This window comes from Schistocerca nitens, chromosome 3, assembly GCF_023898315.1.
Source record: "Schistocerca nitens isolate TAMUIC-IGC-003100 chromosome 3, iqSchNite1.1, whole genome shotgun sequence".
Taxonomy (NCBI): Eukaryota; Metazoa; Arthropoda; class Insecta; order Orthoptera; family Acrididae; genus Schistocerca; species Schistocerca nitens.
In genome coordinates this window covers 695,334,186-695,359,953 of record NC_064616.1, presented here as the reverse complement: position 1 = coordinate 695,359,953, position 25,768 = coordinate 695,334,186, and the positions used below count along the sequence as shown (strand labels likewise).

At 38.1% G+C, this 25,768-nt stretch overlaps 1 protein-coding gene across 1 annotated transcript in view; it reads left to right on the top strand.

Moving 5' to 3' along the window:
• The window catches only part of LOC126248666 (early endosome antigen 1-like), a 216,127-nt gene that overhangs the window by 148,555 nt on the left and 41,804 nt on the right, over window positions 1-25,768 (top strand). The window contains exons 7-10 of the mRNA XM_049949885.1: window positions 9,760-9,916; window positions 9,989-10,254; window positions 10,954-11,101; window positions 23,115-23,333. Of these exons, the coding sequence (XP_049805842.1) occupies window positions 9,760-9,916; window positions 9,989-10,254; window positions 10,954-11,101; window positions 23,115-23,333 (790 nt within the window). The remainder of the gene's footprint in view (window positions 1-9,759; window positions 9,917-9,988; window positions 10,255-10,953; window positions 11,102-23,114; window positions 23,334-25,768) is intronic.

Genomic DNA, 25,768 nt, shown 5'->3' with positions numbered 1-25,768 from the left:
AGGCACCTAATGGGAGAATTTGGAACTATTGTTCTAGCAGCGGTCAGAAAAATTTTCAATATGTTAGGGTCCCCCCCCCCCCCCCCACACTCTCTCTCTCTCTCTCTCTCTCTCTCTCTCTCTCTCTCTCTCTCTCTCTCTCTCTCTCTCTCTCTCTTATATATACTGAACAGAATTGAGCATCCCCCCCCCCCTCCCCCAAAGTCTTATTTTAGAGGCATTGTAGAGACTCCTGCAAAATACTCTGGTTTAAGGCATTACAATGTATATTGTGACAGAATTGCCAAAGCCCGAGCCAAATACATTACATCTAACTCGTAACCTGACTAAGACATTCAGTTTTAGAGGATTTTTCCATATTGGATTTTTTTTTTAATTTCAGTTTCAATGATTTTCTGGCAGCTGCTGGAAGGAACTGAGTATGAACCTTAGCGATAAATTTGTAAACTTACTTGCTGATCTTGGTGCTTTGCAGCGTTTATTGCTGCCTGCAGCATTTATTGGCACAGAATAGTTCACACATACAAATGAATGCTAAGCACTGGTCAGTGCGTGCTAGCTCATAAAATGATCAGAAAGGTTACCACTTGCTTCTGTGATTGAAAGCAAAGTTCATCCACAAAATATAGGTAAGGAATTCAGTACAGAGTTGAACACTCAATACCCCATCACAGCACACATCCTAGTAATGAAGTCAAGGTTCCAGAAGCTTTTGATACATCCGTGATTGCCAGTTCCATCTGTTCATTTGGCTTATGTCTGTCTCTTCTATAATACAGGATCAACCCACATAATGCATCCAATGGCACCATCACAGACCAATTTCTTCATAATACTGATAAGTTATTAACTCTGATTGGATGCCTCCTGCCAAAAAAACCTGTCAACCCATTTTGCACTCGGTTTATGAGCTGCTGTAATCTTTGTGGGATACGAGATAAGAAATCACTCACTTACTCATTCTCCCTTTCAGGTATCTCTACTTCCTCTTTGAGAATACTATCCCAGAAGGCTAGGACTGTTGCAACATAACCACACGGCAGACTAATACATAGACAGCAGCTTTCAATTAAGCAAAGCCTGTGACTTAGCCTTGAGTATGACCAAAGCCCAGCTGCAGTCTGCATGGAAATCCACTCCCATTTTTACAACTGAAGAAGACGAGGATGCATTGTCACTTTTCCAGTAGAGATTTGTTTCCAGCACCAGCCACGGTGCTACTGACAACCCTGTATTGACTTCCAATGTCCTGCTTCCTCCACCACTGAACCAGGTTTACACCCAGACGTGGCTGCCTGGAGGCTGCAAAGGAGAGGGGGAGGGTATAAAGGGGGCACCCAGCAGATATTAGTCATCAGGAATGCCTGAAGATTGCAAGAAGTCGACTTGCCAAAACATCTGACCTACCCTGCAGAGTACTGAAGAAATAGCCAAGATTTCTCTACGAGAAACTTCACCAGTGAGCCAGTTAGATTTTATAGACCACCTAAACTCCCCAAGGAAGGAATGCCTTTCCATGCAATTGTTAGCATCATTAGTGAACCAACATATAAATTAGCTAAACATGTGACAGCAGTGCTAACTAAGCCTTTTTGTGGACAAATGCCAGTACCACATATGAAATTCATTGCATTTAATCCAGCAGCTCCAGAACTTGTGACTGGGCCAAAAATACTGTATTATGACCATTGACATGATGTCCCTCTTTATGAGGGTACCTGCAAGAGACCATCTAAGACTCATAGAAGAAAAGATTGTGCCAGAAATAATAAGCCACTTGAATTCATGCTTACATCAATCTGCTTTCTGTTTGATGGAAATTACTATGAACAAATAGACAGAGTAGCAATAGGCTTTCCACTATCGTCAATGGTGGCCAAATTGTTTATGGAGGCATTTGAAGAAGCACCCGTGGAATCTGCAGCCTACAAGCCCTCATGCTTTCTTCAGTATGTAGACAATACGTTCGTAATCAGACCTCTCAGATATCACCTTCAAGACTTCCTGCAACATATAAATCCACTGCACCAGAACATTAGTTTCATGATCAACATAGAAGGTAACAATCAACTTCCATTTCTAGATGTGCTTGTCAGGCGAATACCAGAAGGCACACTAGGACACAGCATTTACCGTAAACTGAAACATACAGATTTGTACTTGCATGCCTCTTCACAATGAGAGGGTGTCCTAAGCGCAGTAGTGCACAGAGAATGTGAAATCTGGGACCATGATAGTCTGGCAGCTGAGTTGCAGCACTTACGAGCTGTGTTCCTTGTGAACAGTTACAGCAACTGTCAGATACAGCATGCCTTAAGATTGAAGAAGTTGAGTCCGCAGCCTTCTGAAGATAAACGGGTTACAGTGTTGATTATTCCATATATGAGGAACACATCAGAGGAATACTCGGGAAACACAACATCAAGTATGTGTTCCACCCACCAACCAACAAAAAATCCTTATTGGGAACAGTCAAGGGTGACCTAGGACTCGAAAAACTGGGATCTACCACATCCCTTATGTAAGAGAATATATGAAGGCCGGACTATCCTGACAGTATAGGAGATATGTATTGAGTATAAATGCCACACAGACCATGTAGAGCTGACAAAGCCTGCTGTGGCAGAACGCTGCATCTCCCGTGGACGTACCATGAATTGTGATGAACCAAGTTTTTGCAGAAGATTGAAACCTTTTTGGGAATGTATTCTCAAAGAGGCAGTAGATACATGACTACATGATGGACCAATAAATAAAGACAGTATTTTTCAAATAAGTGAGGCCTAGGATCCAGTCTTGAGCATGATCAAAGCACAGTGGTAATCAGTGTGGAAATCCGTTCTCTCCATGACAAATTTAGAAGGCAAGGACACATTGTCACCACACCAGCAGAGATCTGCATCCAGCACCAGCCACAGCAGCACTGAGGACCCTGAACTGCGCCTTTTGGGTGATGCCATCTGGCTGAATACCCGAGAAATATTAAAGATGTTACTACACTGGGGAAACATAAAACCACATAACGACAATGATATTGTCTGAGTAATTTGCACAATAAGGAATGTCCACTGTTTGTTATTATTGGCATTGTTAAAATACCACTGGAGCACTGACTTGTTGATTGTCATAACCTCCGTAGACTGGTCATTATAACTGTAGCTGAAAATATGTTAATAGCCCATTGTGGTGAGGAAACACATTAGAATGACTTGGTCTTCTTACTGAACAAATTCCTTTTTGAAAATGTCAGACAATTGAAACTCCAGATAGGAATATCAACAATATAGGAAAATACAGATTGATACTTACAATAAAGGAGACATGTCAAGTTGCAGACAGGCACAATTAAATGACGTTCATATAAAGCTGGGATGCAACCAGCAATCTGGAGGGGGCCGGAAAGGGAAAGGAATAGTAGATCATGGTTGGGGAGGTAGACAAACTGGTCTAGTGGAGTGTGCAGAGACTAGACTACCAACAGGCACTGCATCAGAAAGTTGTGGGGCAGGAAGTTGGGGGACAAAAGAATAGGAGCAGGGAAAGATGGGCTGATGCATTGGCGGAGGGCTGCAAATAAACAGGTTGGGAGGATGAGACTTGGGAGTAAATGATAGGACAGAGGGGTGGAAACTGTTGGGTGGAGGGTGTGCGTACAGTATGTTATCGCAGGTTGAGGGTGGGATAATACTAGGAGCAGAGAATGTGTCGCAAGGATAACTCCTATATGTGCAGTTCAGAAAAGCTGAGGGTGGTGGGAATGATCCAGATGGCCCGGGTAGAGAAGCAGCCCTTGAAATCATGTGTGTTATGTTCAGCTGCATGTTGCACCACAGGGTTGTCTACTTGGCTCTTGGCCACAGTTTGGTGGTGGGTGTTCATCTTGGTGGATAGCTGGTTGGTAGTAATACCAATATAACAAGCTGTGCAATGATTGCAGCAGAGCTAGTAAATAACATGGTTGCTTTCACAGGTGACCCTGCCCCTGATGGAGTAGGATAAACATGTGACAGGACTGTAATAGGAACTTCTGGGTAGGTGCATTGGCCAGGTTTGCACTGGGGCCTCCACACGGATATGATCCTTGTGGCTAGGTGTTGGGATTGGGAGAGGCATAGGGATGGACTAGGATGTTGCGGATGTTGGGTGGGTGACAGAACACTGCTTTAGGAGGAGTGGGTTGCATCTTGGATAGGATGTCCCTCATTTCAGAGCACAATTACAGGTAATTGAAGCCCTGGCAAAGGATGTGGTTCAGTTGTTCAAGTCCAGGGTGGTACTGGGTGATGAGGGGGACACTCTTTTGTGGCTGGTTCTTGGGGATGGTGGGAGGATTGGGAGTGTGAGAGGAAATGGCACGGGAGATCCATTTGTGGACTAGTTCTGGGGTAGTTCCTGTCTGTGAAGGCCTTGGTGAGACCTTCAGCATACTGAGCAAGGGAGTTTTTGTCAGTGCAGATATGCTATCCCCAGGTGGCCAGGCTATATGGGAGGGATTTTTTGGTGTGAAAGGGATGACAGTTGTCAAACTGCAGGTACTGTTGGTGGTTGGTGGGTTTAATGTGGACAGAAGTGCAGATGGAGCCATCAGAAAGGAGGAGGTCAACATCCAGGGAGGTGGCATGCTGGGTCGAGGAGGACCGCATGAAGCGGATGGGAGAGAAGGTGTTGGTTGTGAAAGAATGAAGATAGAGTGTCTTGGCCTTAGGTCCAGATAATGGAAAATATCATCAATGAATCTGAACCAGACTAGTAGTTTGGTATCCTGAAAGGCTAGGAAGGTCTCCTCTAGATAGCTCATGAAATAGGGGTGGCATAGGAGAGTGCCATGCAGTTACTCATGGCTGTTCCGCAGATTTGTTTGTATACCTTCCCTTCAAATAAGTAGTAGTCGTAGGTAAGGATAAAGTAAGTTAGGTATATGAGGAATGAAGAAGTGCGTTTGGAGTCTGAAGGACGTTGGGAAAGGCAGTGTTCAGTAGTGGTAAGTCCATGGGTATGAGGGATGTTGGTGTGTAGGGAGGTGGTGTCAGCAGTGATAAGTAGGGATCCATGTGGTAAAGGGGCAAGAGTGTGTAGAGTGAGTGAAGGAAGTGGTTGGTGTCTTTGACGTGGGAAGCTAGATTATGGGCAGTTGGTTGGAGGTGTTAATCAATGAGAGCCAAAACTCTTTCAGTGGGAGCACAATAACCAACCGCAATGGGGCATCTTGGGTTTTTGGGTTTTGGGGAGCGTGTAGAAGATGGGTGTGTGGGCTGTCATAGGGGTGATGAATGAAATGGATTCAGGGGAGATGGTATGGGAAGGGCCTAAGGCCTTAAGCAGGGATTGGAGTTTGTGTTAGACTTGAAAATGTGCTTTGTGACAAGGATAGGGATACTTTACAGAAACAAGGTATGCCTGATTACTTTAAAGAAATGTGGGTAGAAAAATCATGGGGATGTACTAGACCTGGCTTGAGTAGTTCAGTAAGTTCTGTGCATAGTGAATCAAGGTAGTCCAAAGGTAATTCTGTTGTAATTTTAAGGACTTAGTCTAATATTTGGAAACAACCATATGTCTGAAATGGGTCTAGATGAAAAATATTTTGAAGAGAGTAATAAATAAAACCAGCATAGAAAGCTAGGTAGCGCATTACTTGCTTGTTCATGGTATTTTGAACACAAGCACCAAGGAAAAACATTTTTGTTGTGGTGACTTATCTCCCCTCCTGTAGTATCGTCAAGGCCTTCTCCTGAGGCAAGCATTACATCTATACCTGAACTGGTTGTGGTGTTTTTGGTAGGTTGGTGGGTTATTAGGTCTGTTAATAATCATTAAATTAGTTTCTTGCATCCATTTATCTAGTTCCCTAGTATTAACAGTGTTACTAGTCCACAAGATAGAAAGATAAAATTGAATTCATAGTCACAATACATTTTGTTATGTCTGTCCCTGCTGTTGTCATATGGTCAAGTATTTGCATATGCCTTCCTTATATTGAACATATATTTGTTATTGTCAGATTCAGATCTGTATGCTTATCGATAGCTTCGAAACTAACCATGTGCTCATAGTAAAATCCCTATATTTAACACACATTTGTTACCGTTAGTGTTGTAAATGTGTCAATAGCTTTCAAACAAACCATGTGCTTGTTGTAAACTTGACATAGCTTTAAAGTTGTCAAATTCCAGTTGGACACAAATACAGCTTCTTCATAGTCCTGACCTTCAGTTAACCCATAACAACAGAATTAAATTTTTGTTAATTATTTTCACATTTATTACTTTTATCTTGTTTGTTACATTGAAAAGGAAGCATTTATAGTGGAAAAAGCAATTTTTACCTTTATAGTTTTAAAATAATACACCATGCATATACCTGTATGTAACACTAAGCACTATTGAGAGCAAAATATACATTTATATGAAAAGGTTATATATTTTTGAACTCAGTGAAGCAAATTAAAAATTACTACAAATTGCAAATCAGAAACAAAAACAACAAATTACTTTACATGATAAGCAGCAAAACATTTGACATATAGTTCCACATTACATCTCTTGCACTGGCTTTTCCAAAACATCATCATCTTTTTTGAGCTTTTGTATTTTCACAGTTTGGTGCTTTATTCCATTAAACCAGATCTCATTTGCTACAGTACTGGAGTGCAGGATTGGCTTAGGCCCTTTCAGTGGCATCACATGCCTCCTTAAGTACAGCTGAACACTTTCTACTCGAAAAATTTCATGAGAGATGGTATTTTTGTGATACCCATCCAATATATGGTAGATTTGAGATTTCCCCTTCCTATTGAATAAGCACACAAGAGAAGAACTAGTCATCCTCACTCTAATACTGTGTAAAATCATTTCTAGCCTTGATAATGGCCTCTGTTTGTCAAGGAAGAGTGCCCACAAGTTTTTTCATGTATGCATATCCAGCCATTGATTGATTATTAGATCCCACAGATCTACCAAGATTACTATGTGTCACCTTCTGTTCCAAACGTTTTCTAAGGAATTAAGATTGAGTAATTTAGTGTACCAGTTGAGATAAGATAGGGTGCCCTATTGTTGATCAAACCCAGGAATGCAAATGTGTAGCGCTGTGAACATAACCTGTCATCATCTTAGAAGATGGGATGTCGATAGAATACTTATCATAAACATGTAGAATAAAAATGAACAGGGGGTAATTGAGAATTTTGAAATAAGCATCCTTGTACATGTTCAAGGTAATCTGAATCAGTGGGCCCAAGTTACGATACTAAAAACACTTCCAAAGCATTACACAACTATGTCTGGCCTGATCTACATACTCCACACACTACAGATTAAATACATTACTGGGCCATCGGAGCACTTGACACCTTGCATCACTTGGAAAGAGACAAAATCGCAACTTGTTGGACCACGCTACATGCCTCCAGCCAGTTACTGTTCAGTTTCTGTGTTGCATGGCCCAATGAAGACATACACCTTTATGTGCCACTGTGAACATTGGCCTTATGCAAGGCACCCAGCTCCAGATATCCACTGAGAGCATTTCTATTCGCAATCTTTGCTTGTAATCTGGCTGAGATGGACATTCATTCACCAACATTAGCAGTTCCTGTTGTTTTGGAACCAGTTGTTATTGGAAACACATGAGACACATCTTTAGTCCCTGCCGGACAGGATCTTTTTATGGCTACTGTTCTTACTCTGTGTTACATGACTGCAAGTGGTGCTCCATTCCTTGTGTAAGAGGCAGTCAGATGAAAATGAGACAGAGGGAAAAAAAGCAAGTAAACTGTTTATTATTTCAGAAGTAATTGCCATATCTGTTAATCCATTTATCCCTCTGTGAGACAAGCAGTCAGTGGCTTCGTTGAAAAATGTTTGTAGTTGCCTGTGGAACCACAGTTGCACCCTGGCATGCAACTCTTCGTCCAAATCAAATTGACAGCCACATACGTCTCTCTTCAGGGCTCCAAAATTATGGAAATAGTGCGGGGAGAGATTGGACTGTACGGAAGATGTGCACCTACGTTCTCAACATTGTTTAGAATACACTGCAGAAGTTTTGCTGGGAAGGCCTTACACATCCGACACATTGTCCCAATCTCTCCCTATGTAGTTCCCATGTTCTTGGAGCCCTGAAGAAAGATGTTCATGGTCTCCAGTTTCCTTCATACAAAGAAGAGCATGCCTGGGAACACTTGTGGTTCCATAGAAAACTGCAAACATTTTTCCATGAAGGTGCGGACCAGCTTGTCACACAGTGGGGTAAATGTATTAACAGATATGTCAATTACTTTTGAAATAATAAATAATCTGTCTCATTTTCATTTGACTCCACTTTATAGGTGTGATGGGCAGTCTATGTTCATAAACTGATGAATTGGGCAACTTCGTTCATGGTATGGTCATGGACACATCAAATCACAATAGCTTGTTTCTACCATTCCTTCATGTCTCTGTGTCGGTCCATATGTCTGTGCTGATTCCATACAAATGACTGTCACTTACACACCACTTCAATGCCACCATATAGGTCAGCAGTGGAGGGTCATGTGACTATTTGTTACCAATTCTTTACTATCTGCAGCACTCCAAAGTGACCAGTGTGCTCCTTTAAGAGCGCTAGTAAAATTTTGTCTGGTGATCATCAAATTTGTTCTCTTTTGTCACACTTACTAGCTGTTTCATAACCATTGCTTTGCGTGTGGTATTTTTAACTGTTCTATAACATTTTAATTGGATCAGTGTCCCTTTTACTACCACAAATGCCTTTTTCCCTTTGGACTTATTTAAGAAATGTCATTTGTTAAATGCCCATGAGCCTGAACAAGATTTCTGTACGTACTATCCAGGTCGTATGTTGAACCTTGCCTTGAATATACCCACATAGAAAGTTTGGACACTTTTTTACATCCTAAGCTATGTTTCTCATGTTTGGCAGAGTTTGGTCTGTGGCCTCTGGTACTAGAAGTGTACTGCCTACCTTGAAGATGACATAATCTCACCACATATCTGTTAGCAATAAGGAGAACGTCCACTTTCTCTATATTTGCTAGTTTCCTCCCAAAATTGATGCAAATAATCTTATTGTAAAATGCTGTTAGTATTTGCTTTATTTCAGTTAGATTTTAGCTTCAGAAGAATCTAAAGTTCATTAGTCACTGTAGGTTGCCCATTTGGTGGTTTCCTCCTTTTACTACACACTATTTCCGTCTGCAAATGAATGCAGCCTATTTTTCTGTCACTTATGAAATCTTATGATAATAGCACTGATGGTCAAAGCTAGACATCCCATTTTCGACAATTACCAAGTTTTCAGATTCAGTCTTGCCCCAGTAGCATTAGCATCGTGGTGATAATCTCATTTCTCACATCTCTGGCAACTGAAAAGAGAAATGTTACTTCATATTTTTGTGACATGTTGCTATTTAAAGAACACTGATGCCACATTGAAATGTCTTCAGTAATTTTACTTTCCTGTAAATTTTTGTCTTGATTTCCATGAAATCTATTTTTACTGCAGAACTTGGAAAGACTGCTTTTATAAATAAAGGTATAGTAGTACCTACTTATGTCTACATAATTGTTATCCACGCTGCAAGTTAAAAATGTGGGTTCCCATTGCACTTGTAGCATGAGTCTTTGCAAATCTTTGAATACCGGAAATCAGAGAACTTCATAAAAAAAAAGTACTTAGTTTAATTTTAAGATGAAGTTTGTTTATAGCCTGCTCACTGTACCATACTTACACTTCACAATTTGTTATTTCTTGCAGAATTGAAGAACTGAATAAGAAATTGAGCTTGAAAGACTCTGAATGTAGTAGCATACTGAAAGAGCTTGAGAATTGCAAGCAACAGGTGGATGCTGGAAAAGAAAAAATAACAGTTTTGGATTCTGAGTTATCGGAACAGAAACAGAAACTGAAAATGGTAAATCTATCAGTAACCATACAATCTTCACTTTTCCATTACCCACGTTATCTAATTGTGTATTTTTTACAGCTTCAAGAACAGCATGAGGAATTGAAACAATCACTGAAAAATAAAGATCAGTCGTTTTCTGAAATAATAGAGCTAAAACAGAAGTCTATTGATGAATCTATTGCACAGCTGAAAAAGATGAAAGAAAAACTTGAGCATAAAGATAAAGAACTTGATGAATTACAAGTCAAACTCAAAAGCAGTGTTGAAGAAGAAAACAAAACTAAAGCAACATTGACCAAGTTAAAACAGAATTATAATTCACTGGAAGCTGAACTGAAATCAAGGTAAGGATGATACGTGTAGCAATAATTTGGTAAATATGTAAAATAATTCTAAATTTTATTGTACTGTAAGGGTTATAATACAAGACTTCTACAAAACTTGTAGCAGATGAAAGTTTCAACTAAGTGTAAGCAAGTGCAGCATAATCTAAGTTGAAAAAAATCTCTTATATGTTTTGAATTCAGCACCAATTACAACTTTGGAACAAGGCTGAGATACTTAACTTGGCCTTACAGACTTGTTAAAATGGAATTATTAAGTAAAGATGCTTTGTGCCATTTCAGTGTGGGAAATGTTAGGAAGTAATTATGCTTCATGTGAATGGCTGCTTCTAAATTTAGGGAACCTATGTTCACAAAGAATTTGAGGAACATTATGTTACAGACACACATATTAAGTGAGAATTGTGTGATAAAATTTGTCATAGCAAGACATATTTAGAAGCATAAAAGGAAGTTGTATTTCCCCTGTTCAGTGAAAAGCAATCTCATATTGCTTGTAACAGGCTCTGTCTGTAATAGTCGTACTGTATTTTATGAAGAATAAATGTAGATGATGTAATCATAGCTTATGAACTGCCTCCTTAAAGATGCCAAATAGTTTTTCATTACTGCAGTGATTAAAAATAGATCCCTGGGTGCTTTATTTTTGGTTTTGATAGTCTTGCATTCGAGTGAAGTTGCAATTATATCCCTTTGCAGAGACTTCAAAATTGAAGAACTGAGCTCCGCTTTGAAAAAAAGTAAAGAAGTTAGTGCTAAGCAGGAAAGTGAACGTGCGGAATTAGTTGCTAAAATTCAAGCTGGAGAAGGTGCAAAAACAGTAATTCAGCAACTGACTCAGGAGACGGTAAGTTCCTTTACTGTTAAACACAAATTGGAAACGGAACTTAAGCTGTGAGATGTAACTATTACAAATATATTTATACTGTAGTGTTTTATTTATAAAGCAGTCTCAATATGCCTTCGTTAAAAAATCTTTGGAATCAGTTGTGTTGTTATCACGTTGAATGAAGGGCTGCATTGATTTCAAGCATGTCTTTGTAAGAGACCTAGTGAGTTTTCTGGCAACCATACTTAAAATATGACTTTCACTTTGCTCTTTAATTGTAGTGTTTCAGTGAATTTCATGAATTTATGAGAAAGATCTCAAAAATCACCCACCCCATCTATCTTTAATAGAAAGCTTTACATTATTTCACCAATGAATTGCTTGTTTGTTCGGTGTTACATCTACTGGGTAAGAACTAGCCTATTGTCATTACAAATTTGGTTTATGAGACTATAAAGTGATACATTGTTTGTGACTGCCTTAATTAACTGGTAAATAATATGTTCTGTTGTAAAAACTTGGGAGGTAGGAAGAGAGCATAATTAATATTTGTTGACTATAAAATTTATGCTTTATAACAGTAAATAAATGTGATTTAGTAATTCCAATTGCATCAGAGAGTAAATTATCTAATAATGTGCACTCTGAACAAATTTGGAATGCTTGCAAATGTATGACATTTAGTTTGTCATTGAGGGTGATTGCAGGTAAGGTATATAATCCTTTTGGATGAAAGTAGTTGTACTAAAAAGCTACTAGAGGCATTTTAAATGACTGGCTCGTGTTCAAGTTTTATCTGAATTCGTCTCGTACTGGAACCCTGTGTTGATTTGCCTGTTCCCATATTCACTATACTTTTGATAATAGTATTCATTGAACACAAGGAAAAAAATCCCTATTTTGTGATTTCAGATTAATAACAGCAGTTGTCAATTCATAGAAGAGCAATGCATTATTATTTTTCCTTTAAGAGCTACACTGTGTGTTGTTAAAATTGGGGCAGCTCCCTAAAACTCATGAAATGCAAATATGTACATTGTGCTGTCAGTCTGAAAAAATTAAACCATGTCTTATTTAGCCAGTACACTCGCATAAGAAAGTAAACGTTGTGTGTGTGTGTGTGTGTGTGTGTGTGTGTGTGAAAGCAATAGGGTTCATATGTAAAATCTATGATTAAGTTGAGCAGACTAAATTGAACAGGTATTAGATGTGCCCTAACCAAAAAGCTTTGTTGAAGATATATTATCTTAAAAAATTGGGTTTTTGGCTTCAGCATGTTTTCTGCAGCTCACATCTTTTGTCAGACAACTGGAACCAGGGGTTTTTAGGCATCTGTAGCTTAACTTATAATGAGTGTCAAGTGCAGTGCTAAAAAGGTGTGGACATATTTATGCCTAGTAAGTGCAGTAGGAAACAGATTTCGGGTAACCCGAGCAGTCAGCATCAAACTTTCATCTTTATGAACACAACTGTGGAGTACAAATGGACAAAATTCAAGACAAGTTTGTGACAAGCAAAGTCATAAGGGATGGGAAAGACCCGCCATGTCTCAACAGCTCATTAGAAAGATTATTCTGAAGTACAGAGTGCTTCACCACAGAGTTAAACGTAGCAGAAACCTTGCAGAAAAACAAAATCTGAAGTAAGCCAAAATGAGTGAAAGTATAGCTATGTGTGAAATGTTCAACATTGTAAAAATCTAGCCATCTGATAGAAAATGATAAGAAATTCTGGTTTTTCATTAACTCGATAACTGTATCAAAGCCATTTGTCCAGTCTCTCAGTGTCCATGTTGGCACAGGAGGATGAAAGAGATAAGGCCAAAAATACTAAATTCTGTTTTCAGCTATGGTCCAACGAGGAAGGTGGTAGTGTGATTCAAACAGTTGTCATTGTACAAACACCAAAATCCAAATAAGCAGCCACAGGATATAAAGTCCTACTAAAATCACTTAACAGAGGAAAGGCAACTGAACCTGATGGAGTAGTTGTGCAATAATTCATAGAGTATGTGAAGGAAGTTGCACCTCTTCTAGCAGCAGTCTGTCATAAGTCAGTGGAGGAGCACAGGTGGTTGGAAAAATACAAAGGTCATTTTTTGATTTCAAGAAGGGTCTTCAGACAGATGCACACACCTATAAACCTACGAGGTGTGATCAAAGACTGATGGGAATTTTTGTTTCTCTTTGAGAACCTTTATTTATTCAACATCAACTTTCTCCCCTTTAGAGTAATTCTCCTCAGATATAATACACTTGTCGCAGTGCTTTTCTAATCTTGGAAGCACTTCTGAAACTCACTTAAGGTTGTGGTGTTCAGCTTCTTCAGCGATTCTGTTTTTGTCTCATCAGTGGAGGCAAAACAACATTCTTTCATGGTTCTCTTCAGCCTCAGGAATAGAAAGAAGTCACAGGGAGACATGTCCATGGCTGAGACAACATAACAGTTTTGTTTTTTGCCAAAAAATCACAAACAAGTATTGAGGTGTGAGCGGGAGCATTATCGTGGTGCAATTTCAATGGTTGGTTTTGCCACAATTCTGATGATGATTTTCTTTGGATTGCTTTACACAAACAACCCAAAACTTCCAGGTCATACTCCTTATTGACCATACGATCATACGGCGAGAACATTTGATGCATTATCCCATTGTAATAAAAGAAAAGAGTGAGAAGAACCTTCACATGTGATCAAACTCGTCAGACCCCCAGCCCCCACCACTGTCCCCCAGTCTTGGCTCTTCAAGCAGTTTCCATTGGGGATGATTGGGCTTTGGTTTCGACTTCGTATCCATATGCCCATGTTTCATCATCTGTTATAACCTTCTTTAGAAGTTCTGGATAATTGTTGACTTTATTCAACAATTTCTGAGTGATTCCTACTCAACATCATTTTTTGTTGAAAGTCAACAGTTTTGGAACAGACTTTACTGTTCCTTGTTTCTTGCCCAAAACATCTGAAAAAATTGCTTGGCATGAACCAGAGGATATGCCGACATCATCAGCAACTTCTCGGATGGTGATTTTTCCAGGACCCTTTTCCTTACTTCTTCCGCATTGTCATCGGTAATTGGTGTGGTTGGGTGTCCAGGGATGTCGTCGTCTTCAACATCTTCTCAGCCCCCTTTGATGTTTGTACCTCTTGTAAACTCTTGCCTTACTCATTGTAGATTCATCAAAAACCACAGTCAACATTCTGAATGTGGTGGTGCACTTTATGCCATTTTCAAGCAAAATTTAATGAAAATTCTTTGTTCCATCTTTTTCGAAAGTAAAAATTTGCCAAGCACTCGAACTGTCACCTGTAAACTAAATATTCAAAACAGCTGAAAATGCAAACATACATCAGGAACATGTGTACCGATGAGATAAATAAAAATTGCAAATTGGTTGTATGAAGTCCACAAAATTAAAAAATTCCCATTACTTTTTGATCACACCTCATATATGACTGACATAAGTCTGCTGTAGAATTTTGAAACACACTTGATGCTTGTTTATTATGTCCTTTCTGGAAACCAAAAGTATCTGTAGAAGTCAACTTAGATCCCGAAAACAATAACCATGTGAAACCCAGCTCACTCTGTTCATCCACAAAACCCAGAAGGCAGTACGTGTTGGTGGTCAGGTTGGTGCTGCTTTCTTTGACTTCCAAAAGACATTCAATACAGTTCCCCAGTGCTGCCTAAGAACAAAAAGCAAGGATACCTTTGTGATTGGATTCAAGAATTCCTTGCAAATAGAATACAAAAATCATTCTGAATGAAGAGAAAATGTTAGACTTAAAAGTAGCTTGAGAAATGTCCTAAGGGAGCGTTATAGAACCTTTGTAATATATATAAATTGCTCGGATAAGCTCATTGATGCTATTGTCTTCCTAGAAAATCCTTAGTACAAGGATTGGCAGTTCACTCTCAATGAAAACAAATGCAACACATTGCACATAAATAGCAGGAAAGACCTGTTATTGTTTGATTGCTGAACAATCTGTGGAAAGAGTTACATTCATTTAATATCTGGGACTGTGTCCATAGATCAGATTAAAGTGGTGCAACTGCATATAACTAATTACAGGGAAGGCAGGTGCCAGATGAGAGTAATTGAAAGAATACTCGCAAAGTGTAATCCAACCAATTTTAATTGACAGAATTGATGGTCATCACAGAGCTTCCCGTTGATGGCCACATGTTTGCTTCACAGCGCAACCTCTCACATCTGGCACTGAACCATGCCAACCGACATGGGAAACACAATAGTATGTTTAAACTACACCATGATTCAAAGAAGGGATTTTGTCGTCATGTGTTTGCAAGTTCATTATTCTGAACTGATATTGTTTCCTTCCTCCAACACTGTCAAAAACCCTTCCTCTACAGGAAGAATGAAGAAGTCTTGAACAGCCTGCTGATGATGAGATATGGCTCATGAACAGAATGGCTGGACTCAGAGGAAGGTGATTCAGGTATCTGATCTTGAATTGTGTAATGCCTTTGGCAGTTATAGAACAGATGGTGTGTTGGCAAACATAGCTCACCATGTTAAGACTGTCAGTCAACACGGGAGAATGCTGCAACAATATGCGGGAATAATAACTAATATGGTAAATGATGACATTCCCATCCTGAAACTAAGTTAAACAGTTTTGTCTTTCTAAATGTGTCCATGCACAGTTTAGGTAATAAGGCCTTAGTTTTCAGAAAGATCAAAATCAACAGTCATCACGTTTGAGAGCTTTAATACTCATCCTTTTTTCAGTTTTACCCTATTTAATAAGACTAGAGATAATATTTACTTCATACAAAAATTAGAGAATAACATTATAATACAGGTAAGAATAACACACCATGTAGTTATAATCAAAATCCAACTCTTATCATTAACTAATTGTGCACAGATGTGTTTTCTTGAATAGAATAAAAGTTTCTTTTCTGGCAACTGTTAGGCAAAAGAAATGTGCATACATCAAAGTGTGTCTTATTCAGTTTGCACAGTGCAAAAGATTTGTTCATTTTGAATGGCTTTATGACATTTGTCAATTGATACACTGTCAAGACTGCCTGTATAATAATATGAAATTATATGCAATAAGATTATCCAACCACAGTGGCTATGTGCCTGTGGTAGTTTAGGAATGGACATGTTGCTGTGGATTTGGATTGCTTCTCATGATACATAACCTAATTGATGCTACCCAATATATTCATATTATGGGTGGTTTTATGATACAATCAGTGTGAAAATTATGTCCTGAAGGATTAATTTGTTTCCAGCAGGATCAGGCCTCAGTACACATGTCAACTATGGTGCAACAATGGTTTGCAGAACAGAAGGAGATTTCTCTTTTTGAAAGGCCTCTTCCTGCACCAGATCTCAGCCCCATTAAAAATCTATGGCTAGAGACAAAACAGACCATATGAGAAACCAGACCTGACTCTGCATATTGGAACATTGCCTTAGCTGGCTAGGAGGAGAGGGCAGAAATTGAGATATTTATTACTCACCTTGTACTCATTTCCTCACAGTACACAGATGGCCACTGAAGCGGAAGACCTTTGGTCAGGATTTTAAGTGGTAGAAAAACCACAAGCTGTGCACCTTTGATGACAAAAAAATTGTATTAAGAACTGTGAACTGTTACTGTTATTTTGGTATTCTTAATAGAGTAAAAAAATTTGCTCAATAAAACAAAAAGGGAAAAAAAAAACAATTGCCAAATGTGATGTTTGATTCAAATCCTGCCATTGCTCCTCAGCTTATTTGCCTGTCAACTATACCATCGAACTATGACATCAATAATATTGTGTGCTGCAGTATTCAGGCATATTTTACTGTTATTATGCGATTGACTACACCTCATGACTTGAATTTCTTTTTTCATGTATGAAATCCTAGGGATTACACACAGCAGTTTTTATTGTGTATTTTTAAAGGATACATGTTTCATGCTAAGTGTCAATAAAGTATAACTTCCTCAATTACACTCTTGCAAATATAGGTGCACTGTACTTTTATTGGCAGTACTGTACACCTTATAATATGGTTTGTTCTTGCATAATGTGGCAAGCAGCTCAAATTTCATTTGTGTGCTATTAAATTCCCATGTTGCATATAGTGTCCTTGGCCCAGAATGGTACTGTAAATACAAAATTGTGGAATCCTCACAGAAACAATTTTAACTGGAAAAACAGTTTTCCACAAGGAAGTATATTAAGCTTCACAGTTTGCTATCATCCTCCGTAGCTTAAGATAAGTGAGCCAACACAGCGGCCTGAATTCAGTGACATTTTTGCTTGATTTTGCTCCTTCACCAACCGTGTAACAGCATCATGTCTGTTGAAACTGATGTTAAATATCTGTGAGACAAGGGCAGCGCATACAGTATTTAAGTTTTAGGCAGCAACAACAATGTGGGTATGCTTCCACAATTCACAATACACATTTAGTCCACCTACATTGATAGTGATGGGCACTATTCTAGGTGTGAAAAAGTCTGTGAGGTTTCTGGAGCTTTCATTTAATTACTAACTTATATGGATACCACACCTAAGGGACTTAAAAACAAGCTCTGTTAACAAACTAAACATGTTGAAGCACAGGACTTGCAAAGCAGCCGTTATTTCTTCTGTGGGTTTACAATGCTTTAGTGTGGTCCTGATAAGACTGTTGATGCCGGCTTTATGTATAAACAAGGACTATGTTTCTGAATATCATAATTGCCAGTCCCAGCCTCTATGTCAATAATAAGGAGTACCCATTAATCATCTGATGGCATGTTGTCATGTTACGTCATGCTCTAAGGATGTTATTTAATTGACAGTCTCTTTCACCTGTTTGTGTAACTGCCTGTGTAAATAGCATTCTTAAATTGTGTACAGTTAACTGTCAGTTGGGATCCTTGCAGAAGTAAACATGGTGACATTTGGTGAGGACAAGGGAAACTGGGCCAAGGTTGCATTGGACATTGGCACTGGTTGATAACAAGGTGCAGAATTATTTTGAACTTAGAAATGAGTACAAGAGTGATAACACTACAGACTATATATTTAAGAGATTATTTTACATTTTAAATCAGCACCACAGCTCTATGCCAATCTACAGAAATGGGTCTAAGCAGAGAGACAACTTTGGCTGCTCTTCGGTTCACCCCACAAATCACTGTCTACAACTCAGAATATGCAATAGTAAGGGCACTAAAGCAGCTAAGATGTGTTCGAGCTACACAAATTCCTCATGTGTTTTCTCTGAGTGAATTGCATCCAGAGAAGTAGGTGATATTTTGCCAGCTACTAGGACATGTGGGGCATTTTACACAATGGATGGCCTATGCAGCAACGAAGACGGTCTGCACAATACTTTTAGTGTCGAGGTGTAAGACCCTTTTCTAATGCCCAAGCTTTTGAGTCACAGGGCATGTGTTGGACTGGAAGAAAAGTGTCAGGAAAGTGAGGGTCAAATAACTGTGGCAAGTAAAAGTGATTATCCAAAAGTGACCAAGGAAGTGTGATGAAGTGCTTCTTACTTGCCCCGTGATATGCACAATCCTGTGGTGGAATAACTTTATGAGTACACTATGTATTAGGTCATTATGTTTTATATGCTTACAAGAGGGTATCCCTGCAATTAGCTATGAACTTGGCCTCGATTTTAGCAGAGGTTGGAGAAGTGTATAGAGATTTTAAAAAATTTGAGGGGCTCTGGAAAGCCCTATCTTTCCATTGTTAAAATAGCACTTGTAAATTACATGTTTTCTCAGAAAGTACTTGAGCTTCAGTTGTTGAGGATGGATTATCTTCATCTCCTGCAAACTCCTCCTCCAGCTTCCTCTTTGTCCTCCTCTTGTTTACACTATCTAGTATTTCTAGGCTATTTACAGCCCTGTCAGCAGCCAAAAGACATTCCTTGGTCTAAAGCAAGCATCGTTCATACCATTTTGAAACCTATCTTCATTCCCATATTTTGAAATACTTTGCACCTTACAACATTGCCATCATTGAAAGTAGCAACAGTATCATACACATCAAAGTGAAGTGTTTCTATTCCAACAAACACAGTCTTGGGGATTCTTGACCATATAACACTATTCGCTCTTTCATTGGGGTTTTGCGTTTTTCCATGAACACACTTTTTCAACAGTTCATGTGCTACTAAGTCTCTGAAAATAGGTTTTATCACCTTCATTAACACTTCTGGCAGACTATGCTTATGAGTGTACACTTCAGCAGTTAGCTATCTCTTGTTGTACGTACACCAACTGTTTTCTCCTGTGGGATGCAAGGAACGATGAGGACTTTCACCAGTTGAAAAAGTACGGAGGGGGGAAAAAAAAGAAAAGATCCCAACAGCCTTCTCCATTTTGTCGATACTGTGTGTCTTACCTAATAGCCACATCATAATAGTTTTGTATTTTGTCATTTATACTGTCAGTTAACCTTTCCTTCCCATTCAACCCTTTACCATCACTGAGCTTTTGTTTTTTGTACGAAACTTTCAGTTGCCAAAGTCTAGATCCCATTCATTTCTGTACATGTCCAAGACACTCAAATTTCCGCACTACGTCATTATCACCATAGGAATTCAGTTCTTGAGTATGTTTGAAGCTTATAGAATCACAGTGTACATTCTGGTGGCAGATACTACACCATGAAGAGATGTGTCCCCGTTTATACCAAGTACTATTGAATCCTGCAGTCAAGTCTGTTACATCACTGCTTTCTATTACTGACTCTTCCACAGCTTTCTTCATAGATTCTATACCGATATCTTCTACTTTAGACTCTATAAATCTATTATAGTTCATAAACTTGGTTGGGGGATTTGGAAGATTCATCATGCCACAGAAAACTGCACCTGCAGTAGCACCCTTACCAATTGTACACAGGGCACAAACAGATCTAATGTCGTGTTCATGGATTTTGCTACCATTTTCTTCATTTGGAGTCACTTCGACATTGTTCCACAAGGTGGTCATGTATGAACACTTACCACAAAGTTCCATTTCACTGGCAAGTTCTACGTGATTTTTTATAGATTGTTCCAGACCGACTTCACTACACTGAATACATATTACACAGTTTGAAAAAATTCCGCTGGGAACTGACATATCAAATATTTCATTCACATTCGATTCAACCATAAAACAATCATACTTTTCATTAACTGAACCAAGCTTCCTCTGCTACGTACTTTCTTTCTCACTTTCATTGCAGTAGGCCGGTGTACCAGCAAGAGTAGATTCACACACTTGGTTATTGTCTTTATTGTTTACTGTAATAACACCTACCTTTGGCTTTCCAATATTTCTCCATTTCGTGAAAGCCTACAGAGGATTTCTAGACACTTTATGTTTACCCATGATTATCCTTCAGTAAAACAAAAACTTCAATGAACAGAATTCACTAAGAATAATCTCAGGATTCCAAAAGAGTAAATAAACATGAAACACACAACAATTGAGTAAGCGATATGTATCGAATTATCACAGGTTAGCCCCAACATTTATTTTCTCTCACATCAATAAAATGTACATGTGAGCATGTAGCTTCACGAGTACAACATTTGACAGCAACAGTGGCACAGTGGATCATGCCCATGCAGAATTATTTCAAAAATATTTTTAAAATAGTTGTAGTCTTCTGAACTGAATAAATTATATGTCAATTGAAAGGGGAAAGTCTGTAGATTTTTAAAACACAAAAAAGTAAAAATTACACATTTCATGATTTTTAACCTTTCCAAAACCCCATAATAGAGCACACATTTTAACTTATTGCATATTGGCAGACACTTTCACTTTTTCAGTATCAGTGGTCAACCAGCCACTTATGAGGGAGAAAAAGTTGTTAACACCCTCTATACTTCTTCAGTGTTCATTTTTAACTAAAAATCATTTTGTTTGAGCATTAACGTTTCATGAAATTATGATGGTGTGTGCAGGAGTAAGAGTATGTGCACTTGTTCATGCACTTGAGCCTGTGCAGAGTGCCATCCAACGATTTTGACATATTTCAGAATGGCAGGCTCTTACCCATTGTTTGTACCAATGGTTAGCCAGTCACATTAACTTGAAATGGATTTTTGATTTGGAAGTTCTTTATTTACTTGTTTATTTTAAGCTTGAAAATGTCTAACCTCACTTGTTCATTGAGTGCACTAGATCCAAACCAACTCTAATTTACAGTGAAGATATTAAGTAAATCATTGCCTGTCTAAGGAGTACATGGAATAATCTAATTACTCCTTTATTTCATGTTATATGATAAGAAATAAATCATCTCATACAAAGTAATAGGTTGATCACACATATTGTTGACAAACTATTCCTCATATGGATGATATCTAAAAAAACTTTGTTTTGCAAAAACTGTTGCACAACACTTCTGACAAAGGCGGCCAGAGCGCTGTAAATTTGTAATGTTTCAAAAAAGAAGGCTTTATTTTTTAAAGAAAAGTTGGGTTGTACTGTGACTTGCAATTGATGTAACAAAGATTCAGCACAGGCTATCCTGCAAGTAATGAATGACACTGCTTTGTAAGAACTCAAAGAAAGGACTGACACTCAGAAACTATATACTACAAGTAACTGATGTCAACTGAAATGCTTGTGGAGACTTCTTTAAAATGATTACATTGAAAATCATTAATCCTTATTTTAGGAAAAGAACCTTGGTTTTCACATTCCTATAAAACAGTGAACAACACAGTGTTTCAACATAAGATGGTGATTATAAACCTAGGGTGTCCAACCTTTTAGCTTACCTGGACAACACTGCGAGAAGACAAGTGTTTTTAGGCCACACATAATATACTTAGCACTAACAAAAACCACTGGGGGGGGAGAGGGTAATAGTGATGGTCAGAGGTATATAATTAACACATTTAAGTAATTTAGAATTTATTAATTTATGATTTTTTTTATTTTAAAGAAGCAAGATCGAATTATTTGACATTTCATGTATGATATTTCATTATTATGCTCATTTCTTGAGCTGCATGTGGGCCATGGGTTGATCACCCCTGTTATAGGCGTGTATTTCAGATGCCTAGAATTTAGTTTTACTAATTACCTGTGATGGATAAACATAAATATGCTGGCACCCTGACTTTTGATGTTTTAGACAGCAAAGTACAAATAAGCATGCTGTAATTCCATTATTTGCAACTGACTAACATCAGAGTGATTCCTGCAATCTGCAGCGGCGTGTATACTGCTTGGAAACTTCCTGGCAGTGAGTCCCTTTCTGGCATAACTTCCAAGAAACTGCAATTTAGAAAAATAACATAACAGCATTATAAAATTGAAGTGTGATTTCACAGAGTATTTGACTTATAACTATGATTGTGAACTAAGTTTGCACGACACTGTGTGTGCATGTGTGTAAATGAAAGGAATGCTGTTTCTTTCAGTCATTTTCAACTACATTTAGGAAATCAGTCTCTCTGCCTAGGCTCCACAACGTTTCCGTGTGAACTTGGCCCTAGGTAGTCACAATGATATCTCTCAGCGGCAGCCATTATCTTTCCGAATGAGCCACAGATAAGTATAAAATTGTTCAATCTTGGAAATCTACTAGCTGCTGAACATTTCTTTGGACATCCAGCTTTTTAAAAAAAAAATAGATTCATCCAGGGGTGACAGCATTTCTATGATAATGTAGTGTTTCAGTGTCCAACTGGAAAAGAAATTTGTATCTCTATTATTCTGGTGAATATCCAACTGTGCTTTGTGCAGTGTAAAGAAAACTATCCTGTGCTATGGTACTTCAAAAAAGAATTGCCCTGGCAGATGCACCATACCATATGACCCTGTTAGCCCATAAAGATAACTGCTTGCTCCACCAAAAACTGGCAAAATGATTAACAGATCTGGGGCATTTCCAACAATGTCTATATCACACATCATCTTTGTTATCTGTAATTAAGATCCTACATGTTATAACAGTATAAACAGTATTTTAGAAAAATACTTAGGTTTAGAACTTAAAAATTTGATATTTAGCTGTATGTACACAGTAATTAATTTTTAAATGTTCCAGACATCATTACAAGAGAAAATGAAATCATTAGAAAAGAAGGAGGACGAGAAAAATAAATATGTCCAGGAGTTAAAAATGCGGATTCAGAATGTTACAACTAAGTACCAAGAATGTATGAAGGAACTGGAAACAAAAGAAGCAGAATTAAAATCAATGGAAGGATCCTTGGGGACAATGAGCAATAATGCATCTGAGTTGCAGAGATCTTTGGAAGAAAAGGTATGTAAAATTTTGCATTCTTGTGAAGAATCCATTTAAAATGTTGAAAATAGCAATTTTACACAACGTGTTGTTAATATATTTCTAAATGGTTCTCTCTAATGCAATCAATGTATTACTGTTGAATACACTTCATGATTTATTGTTGAAGTGAAGTGAAATAGGAGCCCGATGTGTGAACATGGTATTGCTTTTCCTGGTGGTAAAGTGTGAATTTAATTTAATTTTATTCTGCTCGTATATAAAAAGTAATTATTTGGAAATTTGTGGTAAGTTCTATGGGGCCAAACTGCTGAGGTCATTGGTCCCTAGGCTATTTATTTGTACCATGATGTCCGTAAAAAAGAAGCAATTCTCCTTTCTTACGTCCTTCCTTCCGTATGCCCAGTTATAGAGTGTGTCTGAACTTGTTAGCTCCGTCTGACAGCGTCCTTTCCTTCTTTGCCAAAATCTCTCTGCGAATTTGCTATGTTGTTTCTTGTGTTCCTGTGTCCATTATTTTCCAGTGGTCATTTTAGCTTTCTCCATGAATGTGTGATTTGCAGCAAGGAATTCAAAGGCTTTGCTTTCTCCAATGGTATCATCTGTGGTGATCATTTCTCATAAGCCCCCTTAATTTTCTTCTAAAGAAGTGATTTTTACCTTATTTAAATATATTGTATTAAGAATTTTTTTAGTAAATCTAGTACTGTCCATTCTGCACGTGTGACCATAGAATTTCAAGTGTCTTCTACGTATTGCATCAGTGAACCTATCAGTTGCTGTGTATATGTCTGCAGTTTTTTTCCCTTTAATCAATATACCGTTTGTATTAATGTGACTATAAATTTCTCTGAGAATTTTTTGCTGTTCCTCTCCACTTTCATCAGCTTTTAGTGGCTACTGTGAAATATAGCTTTCGTGGCATATAATGCTTCGGGCAAAACAGCTGTCTTGTAATGTTGAAGTTTCACATTAAAAGATATCACTCATTTATTGTAGCACTTTCTTGTTATTCTGTATGTTTTCTTGAGTTTGGTGACTCTTCCTAAATTGGCCAGTCCAGATGGTACTATGATTTCTTTGAGATATTTAAAAGAAGACACATATGAAGTTGTCACATATTTCATTTGTGTTGGGCTTCTTCTGATACTTTTATGTAAATTTTTCCATCAAATGATTCTTCTTATATGATATTTGGAGGCCTGTCTCTGATGCCATCTTGCTTAACTTCGTAATGGCATACTTGTCTTACTGAAGATAGATAGATCATCAGCAAAAGCTTCACTTTGATTCTCGTATCTTACACTATGTTAAACAGAAATGGGGAGAGACCATCTCCTTATCAAACTCCTCTAAATGCTTCAAAATGCTCAGTTATTTCAGTAAGAAACTTCACTTGAGGTTCTGTGTCTGTGAGAGTCTGTCAGGTTAGTTCACTAATCATCCTGCCTACTCTGAACTCTTCTAAAGTGTCCTAAATGGTTTGCCTGCCAGCAGAGCCATACACTTTCTTTTGAGCCTTAAAGTTGACGAATGTGTTGGGACTTTGATGTATTCTTAAAAATTATTACCTTCAGCAACCAAATTTGCTTGTCACACGATCTACCTTTCCTGAAGCCTGCTTAATACTCAAAAATCAAATGTTCTGTTTACTCTTGAACCCTGTTTAAGAGAGTTTTGGATAAAATCTTTTATATAACTGGAAAAAGAGATTGTCCTCTGTGGTTATTGATGTCTTTCCTATCACTTGTTTTATGCAATGTATGTGTAACAACTTTTTTCCAGTGCTTTGGAATTGTTCCAGTTTTCCATTTTTTTTTTAAGAGTACAAAAATTCTTCTTATGGGTTCATCTTCTTCTATTTTTGACATGTGTGCAGTTATGCCATCCCCTCTAGGTCATTTTCTATTTTTGTGAGATTGAATTATCCCACTTGTTTCTTGGTGTATACCCAGATAGATCCTCATAGAATGTCGTGTAGAAATTTCAGGTGTTGTTTTCTTGAATTCATACTGTATCTCTATGAGATTGCTTTTGTCGTAGGGACATTTTTTGCAGGAAATCGTTTTTTGAGGTTGATTTTTGTATCTACAAGGAGGACTCTCATCTTTCAAATGTGTGTTGTCCATACCATTGACTCCATACCAATGATCACTCATCGACAACTTCATCACGAATTGTCAACTATGTTTATGTTTCTAGGTTGTCTGTCATAATTTAGTGGCTGATGCCTGTACTGTGTTGTGGAGGTCTGACCACTCCTTGGGATCTTCTTCTTGTATATCACGAGTGAAATCATCAGCACTCTTCTCCAGACAGTCTGTATTAACTCTAGGTAATCATTGCCCTTAAATCTGGATCTGTTTGGGTGGAACCTAATTTTGATTTGTGTTAAGTTGTGATCTGAATCAATGACTCCCTTCTGTACACAGACATTTTGAACCTTGTACATA